This window comes from Gymnoscopelus microlampas (genome assembly GCF_963454915.1).
Source record: "Gymnoscopelus microlampas genome assembly, chromosome: 13".
Lineage (NCBI taxonomy): Eukaryota > Metazoa > Chordata > Actinopteri > Myctophiformes > Myctophidae > Gymnoscopelus > Gymnoscopelus microlampas.
The window spans coordinates 17,527,071-17,540,761 of record NC_139950.1 but is presented as its reverse complement, the minus strand read 5'-3'; the positions used below and the strand labels follow the sequence as shown (position 1 = coordinate 17,540,761).

The 13,691-nt window shown below is 39.6% G+C and overlaps 1 protein-coding gene across 1 annotated transcript in view; it reads right to left on the bottom strand.

Moving 5' to 3' along the window:
- The window catches only part of lmbrd1 (LMBR1 domain containing 1), a 167,346-nt gene that overhangs the window by 48,400 nt on the left and 105,255 nt on the right, over positions 1-13,691 (bottom strand). Inside the window, exon 9 of the mRNA XM_084076736.1 lies at positions 10,949-11,101. Coding sequence (XP_083932862.1) covers positions 10,949-11,101 — 153 coding nt within the window. The remainder of the gene's footprint in view (positions 1-10,948; positions 11,102-13,691) is intronic.

Below are 13,691 nucleotides of genomic sequence, written 5' to 3'. Positions count from 1 at the left end.
TTCAGCTTATCACTCCTCACTGGTGTCTGAGTATACAGTAAATAAATCTCCCATCTCATTACTGTGTAAATTGCAGTCCGGGCGCCGTCATTAGCAGGGCCCCCCCGTGGATAAAAGGCACACTGTTAGAGATACTGGTTTTACATGTCATTAGAGGTCCCCGCAGTGCCGTAAACCACCAGGAAAAAAAATGAGTGGCGGTGGGGGCCTCAACGCGTGGACCAATGAGAACGATGTTCGGAACACGGCGTCCTATGAACACGCTGTATGATGTAAGATGAATATATTTTTTTTTTTAACCCATTAAGACCTGAAGCCGATTCTACGAAACGTCTTCCAACGGTTTTCTGGGAAAAACCTATGTTTCTATGTCAGTGGTGCTCAATCTTTTTCATGTCAAGGACCCCAAAAATTAATGTATTTGGCCGCGGACCCCCCATCTCAAAATATGTTGTTCCAGGGACCCCCAGAAGCACAATCCGAGTTAAAAATATTCGCTTTAAAAATATATATATATTCAAAGATTTGCACACATTTTCAAGATTTTTCCAAAAATAGCAGATCTACAAGCAAAGTATAAAATAATGGTTTAAGTGGTTAGACAGACGCGTTCCCGGTTTAAATGGCTTAAAGAGCAGCCAATTATTTTTAACCGCTTTTTTTCCTCTCGATTTAGTCGTTATGTCAATGAGTCCTCACCCACACGTTTCTGTGTGGGTGCCACTGTCGTCCATCAACCGTACTGGCTCACCTGCCAGTGAGGAGCCCCCACCGGGAGGACGTAGGAGCCTCCTACGTCGTCCAACTCTGCCCCGTCCAACTCCGCCCGCTGACTGCCATCCCCCCCAGCCCGTTGGAGTAAGTGCAGCATCACAGATCCACCCTCCTCCCCGCCCGGCTTCCCTCCCGTGAACCAGTGGTGTAAGAAGTACTCAATTTTTTTTACTTAAGTAAAAGTACCAATGCTGCAATGTAGAAATACACTGTTACAAGTGAAAGTCAGCAATTAAAAATTTAATTGAGTAAAAGTACAAAAGTATTGGTGTCAAAATGTACTTAAAAGTACCAAAAGTAGAAAGTGCTCATCATGCAGAATGTCCCACTTCACAAGTTTTCAAGTGCGTATAAATATTTTTTGAAAACAGCCGATCTACAAGCTCACAATGCGTCGTGATGCGACGCATTGTGAGCTTGTAGATCTGCTATTTTTGAAATGGTCGAAATGGCTTTTAGTGGATAATGTATGTTTCGTAATAATAATCAAAATCTACAAAGTAACTAGTAACTAAAGTTTTCAAATAAAGGTAGGGGGGTAAAAGCATAATATTTGCCTCTGAAATGTAGTGGAGTAGCAGCATAAGTATTGAAAATTGGAAATACTCCAGCAAAGTTAAAAAATACCCCAACATTGTACTTAAGTACAGTATTGGGTAAACGTACTTAGTTACTTTACACCACTAACGTGAACACAGGCTAATAGCGTTGACAGGACAGCCACCCAATCGCTACAGTGTATGATGCAACTAGCATGACGCAACTACCATGACGCATACCTACATCTATGAGAATGAATAATGGAGCTTTCTACCACTTTTTCTTTTGATAGGGAGAACTAATGAATACAGGGCAGCTTAAAAAGGACCTCAGATATTCCTCCACACGAACACTGCGTGGGCGCTCCCTTCTTGACTTTTAAGAACTCTGTTTAGTTTCCCAGTCAAAAGTCAAAGGGAAAGCAATTTAACTCAAATGTCCGCCGTCATTACAACAAGAGCACTAGCTGTTAAACAGCTTAATGGCACGTTAATGACTGCTATTTAAATCCGGCCGCTTGGCATCAGGTGGTCATAGTTTTTCTCCTTTACTTAAATACAGTGGTGTAAAGTAACTAAGTACATTCAATCAAGTACTCCACTACAATTCTTTGAAAACTTTAGTTACTAGTTACTTTTTTGACAAAACAGACCACTTCAGCCCTATATACATTTTAGCCTATTTGAAAAGAGCAGATCTACAAGCTCACAATACGTCGTGATGCGACTCATTGTGAGCTTGTAGATCGGCTATTTTCAAGATTGTTTATACATTTTGAACTTGTGAAATGGGACATTATGCACAATGAGTACTTCTACTTTTGCACTAAGTATATAGCAACGAGTGCCGCACTGTGAGCTTGTAGATCTGCTATTTTTGAAAAATCTTGAAAATGTGTGCAAATCTTTGAATATATATTTTTTTCCTTCTAGGGATTCTACAAATGTCTTCTAAATCCTAACAGTTTTCTGAAAAACTTATGTTGCTATAATATCAGTGGTGCTCAAACTTTTTCATGTCAAGGACCCCCCAGAATGATATGTATTTGGCCGCGGACCCCACATCTAGAAAAAAAAAAATCACACCCTGTGTGAAGAGAGTGGTGCCTTTGATGAGCCCCGTATTGATGTTGTCATCAATGTTTGTTTATTGGACATACAGACATACACACGGACACACAGACAAAGTCAGATATAGGAGTGGTTGGCACCACTCAAAAAAGTGTTCCAGGGACCTCCAGAAGCAAATATTTGAGTTACAAATGTTCCCTTCAAAATATATTCAAATATTCGCACAAAAACAAAAAGATTTTTCAAAAATAGCAGATCTACAAGCTCGTAGCGCGGCACTCGGTGCCGCGCTACGAGCTTGTAGATCTGCTATTTTTTGAACAGCCAAGGCAATCTTAAAATTACACAAATGCGTTCCCGGTTCTTAACGGATTAACGAACAGTGGATTTTTTAACAGTGTAGTTCTGAGCGTTGCCCTGGATTATGACAGGATGAAGTGGAAACACAGACAAACGATTTCCCAAAAATGTATGCATGAGATCCAGGTGTCTTCTATCTGCCTGCCCGTCTAAAAAAAAAAAAAAAAAAGAAAAGAAAAGAAAAAAGGAAAGGAAAGAAAAAAAGGCAATCAAAGAGGCCTTTGTGCGTTCTTCGGTGACTGCTTTGGTTCTCCCCCCCCCTGTGGAACCAGACACACTCCCTGAGAAACGCAACACTCTCCCTGAGAGACTTACAGACTCAAGTAGGTGAAGAGCGTTCCCCTGGGACTATAGCGTAGAGATATGCAGTTGTGGGAAAGTACGAACTGAAAAGTAAATGTAGAGCGCGTCCAGATGAGAATAATATACCGTATAAGCACAAAGAAAGGATTATTATCACGAAGAAGGGGAGAAAAAAAAACAATTTAAAGCTTGGAAGAGGCACGCTTCATTTGATTCAAGATATTGGAATGTGGATTAGGCTAATACCTTCCTTATGCATTTTGCACAGGGTGCATTTGTACAAAATAAATAGATAAAAAAACAGAGGGGGTGGGGGGGGGCAGTGGTTTCTTGATCATTTACACCCTATAGTATATCTACAAGCTCAGAGCGTGTCGCCTAATGGCTCATTGTGAGCGTGTAGATCTGCTTTTTTTTTTTTTTTTTTTTACCAAATGAACTTTTGATACATTTTTATATATGTTGTTACATTTTGAAAATGTGCCCAAAACAGGGACGTAGTTACATTACTGGTAGAATATCACAATGTGACGCTTCAAACTTTGTCTGGGATTGACCATGTTACCACATCTTCTCATATCCTAGTGACAAAGCTAAACCTGCACCGTGGGTAAAAAAAATAAATAAATAAAAACTGCAGGCTGTTAAAGCCTTATGTAAAATTATTCATTATTTTTAAGCATCAACAAAGCTTTTATCTACAGCTCCTGTAACCCAGGATCACAAGACAGTCTGGAGACGATTCAATCACCGTCTTTGTTGCTGCTTATATAATTTGATGAAATCTTTCATTAAAAAGGCTGACACTTGTACACAACATGGGCAATTATGTTTATAAAATGACAGTCGAAAGTAGGCGTGGGCAGTATCGACGTATAAGATATAATTTTCAACACTGTCAGAAATATTATTGATGGAAAATAAATGTATTACAACAGGGAAGTTGCCGACAGAAAAAGTTACTTGGTGCGAGAAAAGAAAAATAATTGGCGGGTAATTTTGCTCCGTGGGTCTCCTAGCTAATCAATTAACCCATTGAGACCTGAAGCCGATTCTACATGTCTCCTAAATCTCAACACTATTCTGAAAAACGTATGTTTCTAATCAGTGGTGCTCAATTTTTTTCATGTCAAGGACCCCCAAAATTATATGTATTTGGCCGCCGACCCCCATCAAAATATTTTGTTCCAGGGACCCCCCAGAAGCAAAGATTTGAGTTAAAAATGTTCGCTTAAAAAATATATATATTCAAAGATTTGCACACATTTTCACGATTTTTCAAAAATAGCAGATCTACAAGCTCGTAGCGCGGCACTCGGTGCCGCGCTACGAGCTTGTATATCTGCTATTTTTGAATAGCCCAAAGTGTAAAATAATGCTTTCTTAGCTCAAATCTAAAAATGACACAGTTCCAGGTCTTAATGGGTTAAATATGACTAGATATGGAATGATGAAAATGTTGCCACATATAACTTTATCTTGAGATGACTTCTTCCGACTACAAAAGCATTTTTATTAGCCACAAGATTTTATTCAACTGCCAATCTGCCAAAACCACCCACACATCATCTCCACCCGGCCCACTGATGTGCCGCTAGCGCAGCGGCAACAATTGTCATAGGGTTCTCCAAGCAAGCTATGTAGGGTTCCTATTCCTTCTATTCATTATTCTACAAGCCATTGTCTGCAGATGCAGAGCGTAACCACATTATGGTGTTTAAAAACTCTGTGGTATGAGTGGAAGTCACGCCGTGTAACTTTTTCAATTAAACCAAATAACAATCTTTCACTGGTATGTTTTTCACAGTAACCATTCCACATAAATATGTTTATGGACAACTTCTCTGAATACTATTAAGCGCTATGTTTATTCGAGTGTGTCTGCCCCCCGACACTTGACCAAGCATAAGCAGAGCTTCAATGAGTGTCAGGTCCAACAATCTTGTAATCCCCTACAGTTTGCATGTAAAATAATACTGATTATGTTGAATAAATACATTATGAAAAATTGCAGACTCTTTTCCATCACTAATTCATTCTTTAAAATGGCCATATAATACATGAGCAGACAGTCTGAATCAGAATACTCTTCCGTTTAAAATGTAGGCCCACTGTATCTGTGCTCAACTGTGGTGCTGCGTTCATACTAGAGACAATAAAAACAACCACATGACAGCCACACTGCTGTCAAAATTAACAGGGAACTGGCTATATAGCAATTATTTAGTTCTCTTCCGTTCATGGAACAGAGCAGGAATTGTGGGCACTCGGTGGCGCAGTGGTAAAGTACCTGCCAACCACCACAGAGTCTAGGGGTTCAAATCCACCGCGGCCTACGGGCATGGGCGGCACCTGTCAGCAGAGAGTGTTGGGCATAATAAGCAGATCTGGCAACACTGGGTATAACGACTATATTAGGGGAGAAAAAGGGATCAAAAAGCCAAAACTAAATGAATTGCGGGGAGAGAGAAGGGAGGTGAACATGCAAATGGTGAAACTAAAATATATGATTGATGGTTCAATGCATCATTGGAGCACAAAAAAAAGTTGATACCAGCTGAACTTCTTTATGTCACCTAGTGACAAATGTCAGGCATCGGTCTGTGGCTTCATTTCACTGGCTTCCATTAGAAATGACTGGTATATCCTTGCTTTGCCACCACTAGCGTGAACGCAGCACGACAGAGGAGCAACAATGTGCACACAGCTTACATGACTGCTGTTCAGAGAACTGCAGTTTGGATCTGAAACGAGGGCTTTTCAATGGTCAACTTAACACCTGTACATGTAAGGTATTTTTGCTTTTGTAAATCCAAGGATTGCATGTTTTACAATTTTGTATGTTGGTAAAAAATACAACACAATTGGTGTCATTGTTGGTGAGAGATTATGTCAGCATCTCTATAGGAGGTATCCATTTTTGTTAATACATTTCCGCGAAGCATTTTGAGCTTGTAGGCCTAAATCTGCTATTTCCACTCATTTCAATTTTTTTAACCCATTAAGACCTGAGGCCGCTTCTAAAAAAAATCTAAATCCTAACAGTTTTTCGGAAAAAAATATAAAGAAATCATTTTCACGATTTTTCAAAAATAGCAGATCTACAAGCTCATAGCTTGTATATCTGCTATTTTTGAATAGCCAAAGAAATCTAAAGTGACACAGATGCGTTCCAGGTCTTAATGGCTTAACAGGGAAATGAATTTGACGATTATGACGATTATGCAAATAATAATGGCGATGATCTCAAATAACTGCGATTAGGGCGATTACGTAATAATTGCGACAGGCCTAATAATATTCATCCATTTTTTTTGCAGGATGTTCACCTATTATGACATGTCCAGAATAGCTCTGCATGCGTCCACTGAGACCATCTCAGGTCCACTTCATTTGGACCATCTATCTGCCTCTCCCTGCAGCACACATTCAGGTTTTATTATTTTCAACCACTTTCTCAAGGGTGTCTTCACCTACAGCAAATGAATATCCTGCACATTAAATGTTTGACCCAATTACCTCAGGGGTGCTGGAGTAAAGTTAGCAGCAAACAACAACTCAGACGGGGAGAGGAAGGGGCACATTGGCTCGCCCTGAATGACGAGAAGGCAGCTATATTAACCCATTAAGACCTGGAACTGTGTCATTTTTTTATTTGAGCTAAAAAGCATTATTTTACACTTTGGCTATTCAAAAATAGCAGATATTCAAGCTCATAGTGCGGCACCGAGTGCCGCGCTATGAGCTTGTAGATCTGCTATTTTTGAAAAACCGTGAAAATGTGTGCAAATCTTTGAATATTTATATTTTTAAAGCAAACATTTTTTAACTCTATTCTTTGCTTCTGGGGGTCCCTGGAACTAAATATTTTGATGGGGGTCCGCGGCCAAATACATATAATTTTGGGGGTCCTTGACATTGATTGAGCACCACTGATATAGAAACACACGTTTTTCAGAATACTGTTGAGATTTAGGAGACATGCAGAATCGGCTTCAGGTCTCAATGGGTTAACATTTCATTAAGTCTATTATCACTCTACGATGGGATTTTATCATGCTAATTCAATTAATTTCAGCATGCTAATGATACAAGCCGCCATGTCCTTAACCCATTAAGACCCGAAGAAGCATCTGTGTCACATTTTGAGCTAAAAAGCATTATTTTACACTTTGGCTATTCAAAAATAGCAGATATACAAGCTCATAGCACGGCAACGAGTGCCGCGCTATATACTTTGAATATATATTGTTTTAAAGCGAAAATAATTAACTAAAATCTTTGCTTCTGGGGGTCCCTGGAACAACATATTTTGAGATAGGGGTCGGCGGCCAAATACATATCATTTTGGGGGTCCTTGACATGAAATTTGAGCACCACTGATATAGAAACATATGTTCTTCAGAAAACCGATTTAGAAGACATTTTGCAGAATCGGAACCTCAGGCCTCAATGGGTTAATCTGAGTTACTGACTAGCTAAGTGGTCAATGTGGCCATTTGCAGTAGTCTTGTGTTTGCCCAGTAGCTTTGTTTTTTTGGCAATTTTGGCAAGTTACATGGCTCCCTGTCTGTCTGTCTGTCTGTCTGTCTGTCTGTGAGTAGACTGCCCTAGAGTGTCTCATATCTGGCATAGAGGGGCGGGTTCAAAATCTCTGGAGAAAAATTCCGTTGGATCCCATTGGTTCATCAATCTGTCCGTCAGCGCCCCCTCGAGGCTAGTCTGTGAGCAGCTAATCTCGGGCACCGCTGGACCCATTGGCGTGAAACGTTGCTCCCAGTAGACCAAAGGAAGAACCTCCACCACCAAGTATTAAAATAGGACTCATGATGGTGCGATAACAGGCCGCTTCGTGTTTAGGCCTGTAACTTGGTCGTATTTGAAGCGATTTCACTCACACCCATACGGGGCGCCACAGATGCTACAAATGTCACTGTTTATTCCCAATAAAAAAAAAAAACAGCTTATATAATGAACTCCAGAAGACACCTCCAAAACCGCTTTCACATCTGCCCATAGGGGGCACCGTTATAGCGAACGGTATAGCGTCTGTCGTACAAACTCGCATGTCCCCCTGCGGCTTCCGTGTGTCCTGATGTCTGCACCCCGCAACTGACACAGCCCTGGGTAGGCAACCAGGCCTGGGGGAGATTTTCTAGTTGCCATGTCTGCCTAAATTATGTTAGATGCCATGAAATTCAGTATTACAAATCGCCAACAACAACAACACACAACACACAGTTTACTTTTCAATTTCACCTCCACTCTACTTCTGTATCACTGTGCTGCAACAAATAGATCCCACTTTGCTGTGTTAATAGTTATAAACAAACATTTAGCTTATTTTTTTCTTTCTCTCCGCATGGAAAAAGAATGAAAGAAAGAAAAACACTGGAGGCATCCTTTAAAGGACCTTCCCGGTGTCAATGTCATTGACTTGCACATAAACATAGACCGTTTCCCCGTTAATGACTTTATTTTTAGACTTGGCGTTTGTTTACATTTTGGCCAAAGTTATCAAAATGTTATCAAACTGACCTGAATGACTGAATCAATGTTAGCTAAACGTAATTGAGCGGTTAATAAGTCATGGACATTTGAATTTCGCTCGTAAATCAATCTAGGGGATATTTGCAGCTAGCCTATTCAAATCATTCCACATTTTAACCCATTAAGACCTGGAACTGTGTCATTTTTAGATTTGAGCTAAAAGGCGTTATTTTACACTTTGGCTATTCAAAAATAGCAGATCTACAAGCTCATAGCGCGGCACCGAGTGCCGCGCTATGAGCTTGTAGATCTGCTATTTTTGAAAAATCGTGAAAATGTGTGCAAATCTTTGAATATATATTTTTTTAAAGCGAACATTTTTAACTCAAATCTTTGCTTCTGGGGGTTCCTGGAACAAAATATTTTGATGGGGGTCCGCGGCCAAATACCCCCTAAATATAAAATTTAGGGGGTCCTTGACATGAAAAAGATTGAACACCACTGATACAGAAACATACGTTTTTCAGAATACTGTTGAGATTTAGGAGACATGTAGAATCGGCTTCAGGTCTCAATGGGTTAAAATGCATTAACAACTTAAAAAAAAAAAAAAAAAAAGGCCAAATGTTGACCTATTATGACATGGACGCTAGGGATCATATGGTTAAGACGCAACTTTTTATGGCCCCCAAATGTGTATATATAACATGTTGGATTACCTGTCCCAAGAAATGTTCAGGTCTTTGTATGTTGATTTTCATACCACAGTGAAATGAACTGAAACCAATGGCTTCTCCAACAATAAAGCTAAAACGGTATGCTTTTGAAAATGGTCATATAACAACCTGGACACTACCCATAATGCATATCATCGCTGTCAGGCAGAAACCTTGCATCTTCATATTTCAACTTTTTAGTTTTTTTTGTTTGTTGGTAATTTAAAACTTCAGAGTGCCGTGCAACAGTAGCAAAAACAGTTGACCTACTGTACAAGCCCAGGACGCATGGGGACGCGTTGTGAGCTTATAGATACAGTATGCTATTTTTGCTACTTTTGAAAGATTTTTAAAGTTAAAATTGTTCTGTTTCTCTGTGTGTTTTATATTTAACCAATGAAAAGTTTTAACAGAACTATGTGACTGAATTATAACTACCGGTTCATCGGATCAGTGTTGATTTCGTCGACTAAAACTATGACAAAAAATGTTCGTCGACTACATTTTTTCACTGACTAAATAAAAACTAAGCTACGATGACTAAAACTAAGACTAAATATATTGACAATTTCGCCAACAAATAAAAACTAGACTAAAATGTTTGCGAGGGACTAGTGGAGAAGAGATCCAGTAGATCTAAAAATAATTTTATGCTTGCTTGCGCTCGGTTGCTGCGCTCTGAAAATAGCAGATCTACAAGCTCACAACGCGTCGCCCTGCGATGCGTTGTGAGCTTGTAGATCTGCTATTTCCAGCACGCAGCCAAGTGTAAAATCAGGCATTTACGACGCCATCACGGCCCGCCTTAATACATTTAGTCGACTAAATCAACTGTGGATTTAGTCGACTGAAATCTTATGATATTTTGTCCCCTAAAGCTAGACTAAAACTAAAACATTTCAGATGACTAAAATATGACTAAAACTAAATGGAAATGTATTCAAAAGACTATGACTAAAACTAAATCAAAATGTGCTGTCAAAATCAACACTGCATCGGATCTATTGGAAAGTAGGTTATAATTGTTTTCTCCATTTCCTGAATAGTAACCGTTTTGGACATACAAGTTTTCCAGCCGACAGCAGTGGTGGAAAGTAACTAAGTACATTTACTTAAGTACTGCACTTAAGTACAATTTTGAGGAATTTGTACTTTACTTGAGTATTTCCAATTTCCAATACTTTTACTTCTAAAAAGGCAAATATTGTACTTTTACTCCACTACAATTATTTGAAAACTTTAGTTACTAGATACTTTTCAGATATACATTATTACATTATGAAACATACATTAACCACTTTATCCCTATTTTATACATAGGCTATTTGAAAATAGCCGATCTACAAGCTCACAACGCGTCGCATCGCGACGTGTTGTGAGCTTGTAGATCTGCTATTTTCAAATATTTAGTACTTTTACTTTTGGTACTTTAAGTACATTTTGATGCCAATACTTTTGTACTTTTACTTGTAACAGAGTATTTTTATATTGCAGTATTGGTACTTTTACTTAAGTAGAGAATTTGAGTACTTTTTCACCACTGCCCGACAGGGACAAGATGTGCTTTGAGAGAGAAAAAAAAAAAAAAAAGAGAGGGAAAAAAAAAAAAAAACAGGCAGGCAAGGTAAATGAACTTTGCAGGAAATGAAGACACTGTTTTTCGAGGGTGCAACTAGACCATATGGTGCGGCTCACCTTAAAGGGTCTGAGGGCACGGCCTACTTTGGTACAGCAGTTCCTCTCCGCAATTTCCAGGTGTCTCTCCCTGCGCTGCAGAACCTGCAGTCTGCCCTCCAGCTCCTGCAGGCTGGTTCGATCCCTCGAGGACAGGGGACGTCCGTCCATACACTGCCGTTAATTAACGAAAACACACACACATGCACTTACAGCTTTAGTCTTTGTTATAGGGCTGCTGAGAGTTGTATAACATGCACCCACACATTAACATATTAAGACCTGGAACGCATCTGTGTATTTTTTTTGATTTGAGCAAAAAAAAAAAGCATTATTTTACACTTTGGCTATTCAAAAATAGCAGATATACAAGCTCGTAGCGCGGCACCGAGTGCCGCGCTACGAGCTTGTAGATCTGCTATTTTTGAAAAAAACGTGAAAATGTGTGCAAATCTTTGAATATATATTCTTTTAAAGCGAACATTTTTTACTCGAATCTTTGCTGCTGGGGGGTCCCTGGGACAAAATATTTTGAGATGGGGGTCCTCGGGCCAAATACATATCATTTTGGTGGTGCTTGACACGAAACCGTTTGAGGACCACCAGGATTGAGAAGACATTTTGTAGAATCGGAACCTCAGGCCTTTAATGGGTTAAGTAAATCCTGTAATTGTAATCCCCGCCGTAATTGAAATGTCTAGCGAATGATCGGGGATCACGAGGAAGGGGAATTACCACTCCAGAACAAAATCGGACAATTTGTATTATAACATTTTATGGTTCATATTTTGGTAAGTGGTTAAATAGGTGATGAGATTTAATAGTTTTGATACCACTACCAATTAGTCTTCCAGAAAATAGCAAATTACACTCGTTAGCAAGTGATTTACACACTGCTCCATGTTCCAATTATCAAAACGGATACTAAATACTCTTCATCACATTTTCAACTTTGGTTAGTTGGCATGATATACAGTACTGTAAGCCCAAATATTGGCTATCGTATCCATCTGTTACTTCTGTGTTCAGTGATGGAGGGAACTGGAGGTGTTATAATAATAAACAGAGCAGATTCTGATAATAATAATAATAATAAAATAAGTCCTGTTCTTTGTTTCTGCCCATTTAGTGATATTGGTGACCTATTATTCTTTGTTAGTCTAGAGCAGTGGTTTTCAACCAGTGGTCCGGGGACCAACCAGTGGTCCTTGGGGAGGTACCAGGCGGGTCCCCAGCTAAATTAGTTAACATAGCGCAGGGCTACTCAACTTAAGATGGCTCATGGGCCACTCAGCAAAATACCAAAAGTCCAAGGACCAATGACGGGCCAGAGATGCCGCGGCCCGCGGCCCGCGGGTTGAGTAGCACTGACATAGCGTCACAAATCATTTTAACCACTTGGCTTTGGCTATTCAAAAATAGCAGATACACAAGCTCATAGCGCGGCACCGAGTGCCGCGCTATGAGCTTGTAGATCTGCTATTTTTGAAAAATCTTGAAAAAGTGTGCATATCTTTGAATATATATATATTTTTAAAGCAAACATTTTTAACTCAAATCTTCTCTTCTGGGGGTCCCTGGCACAGAACGTTTTCAGATGGGGGTCCGCGGCCAAATGCATATCAATTTAGGGTTCCTTGGCATGAAAAAGGTTGAAAACCACTGCTCTAGAGAACTGTCATCCAAAGCATTAAACTAAACTAATATTAAAAGTTATTGATCAGCAAACTTGCTTGTATGGGCTGAATTCAGCTTTGCCCTAGTTTTCTTCCATTTGTTTTGGGAAATAACTGTACGCCATCAATTCATGGCGAGTGGCGACAGCAAAAAAAAGAGGAAGTTATCTGGCAAAGTTGTCACCAAATAATGGCCAAGTGAGTTTTTCAGTGCATATTCCAGCTGGTGCTGTGAGAGGGGAAAGTGCTGAGCGGGTTGCATTATTGCAGTCATGGAGTCAGGACGAAGGGGACAGATGAGAGCGGGTCAGCTGGGAGCCGGGTGTGCATGTGAATATTTCAATGTGTGCAATGTTTATCCCATTAAGACCTGGGACGCATCTGTGTCATTTTTGTATTTGAGCTAAAAAGCATTATTTTACACTTTGGGCTATTCAAAAATAGCAGATATACAAGCTCATAGCGCGGCACCGAGTGCCGCGCTATGAGCTTGTAAATCTGCTATTTTTGAGAAATCGTGACAATTTGTGCAAACTTTTATATACTTTTTTAAAGCCAACATTTGTATCTCGAATCTTTGCTTCTGGGGGTCCCGGGAACTAAATATTTTGAGATGGGGGTCCGCGGCCAAATACATATAGTTTTGGGGTCCTTGACATGAAAAAGATTGAGAACCACTGACATAGTATCATACGTTTTTTCCTCAGGTCTTAATGGGTTAACAACTTCCACCCTGCCGTCACTATTTTGGGGTCATTCTAGGCAAAAAATGATGCCCAAAAAAAAAAATAGATTCTCGAAACATTTTCTCAATTATTTTTCAAATTTCTCAAAAATAGCAGATCTACAAGCTCACGACGCGCCGTTTTGCTACACGTTGTCAGCTTATACTTAGGCTATTTTCATATAGCCTAAGTATAAAATGGGGCTTTGTATTAAATACAGAGAAACACACAGAAGCAGGCACTAACAAACAGAAGTAACTACACAAACACTAGATCTCTCGTATTATGAGAAGATGTTTTATTTACTTGTAAGATTTCCTGAGCATGATTAACCCATTAAGACCTGAAGCCGATTCTACACGT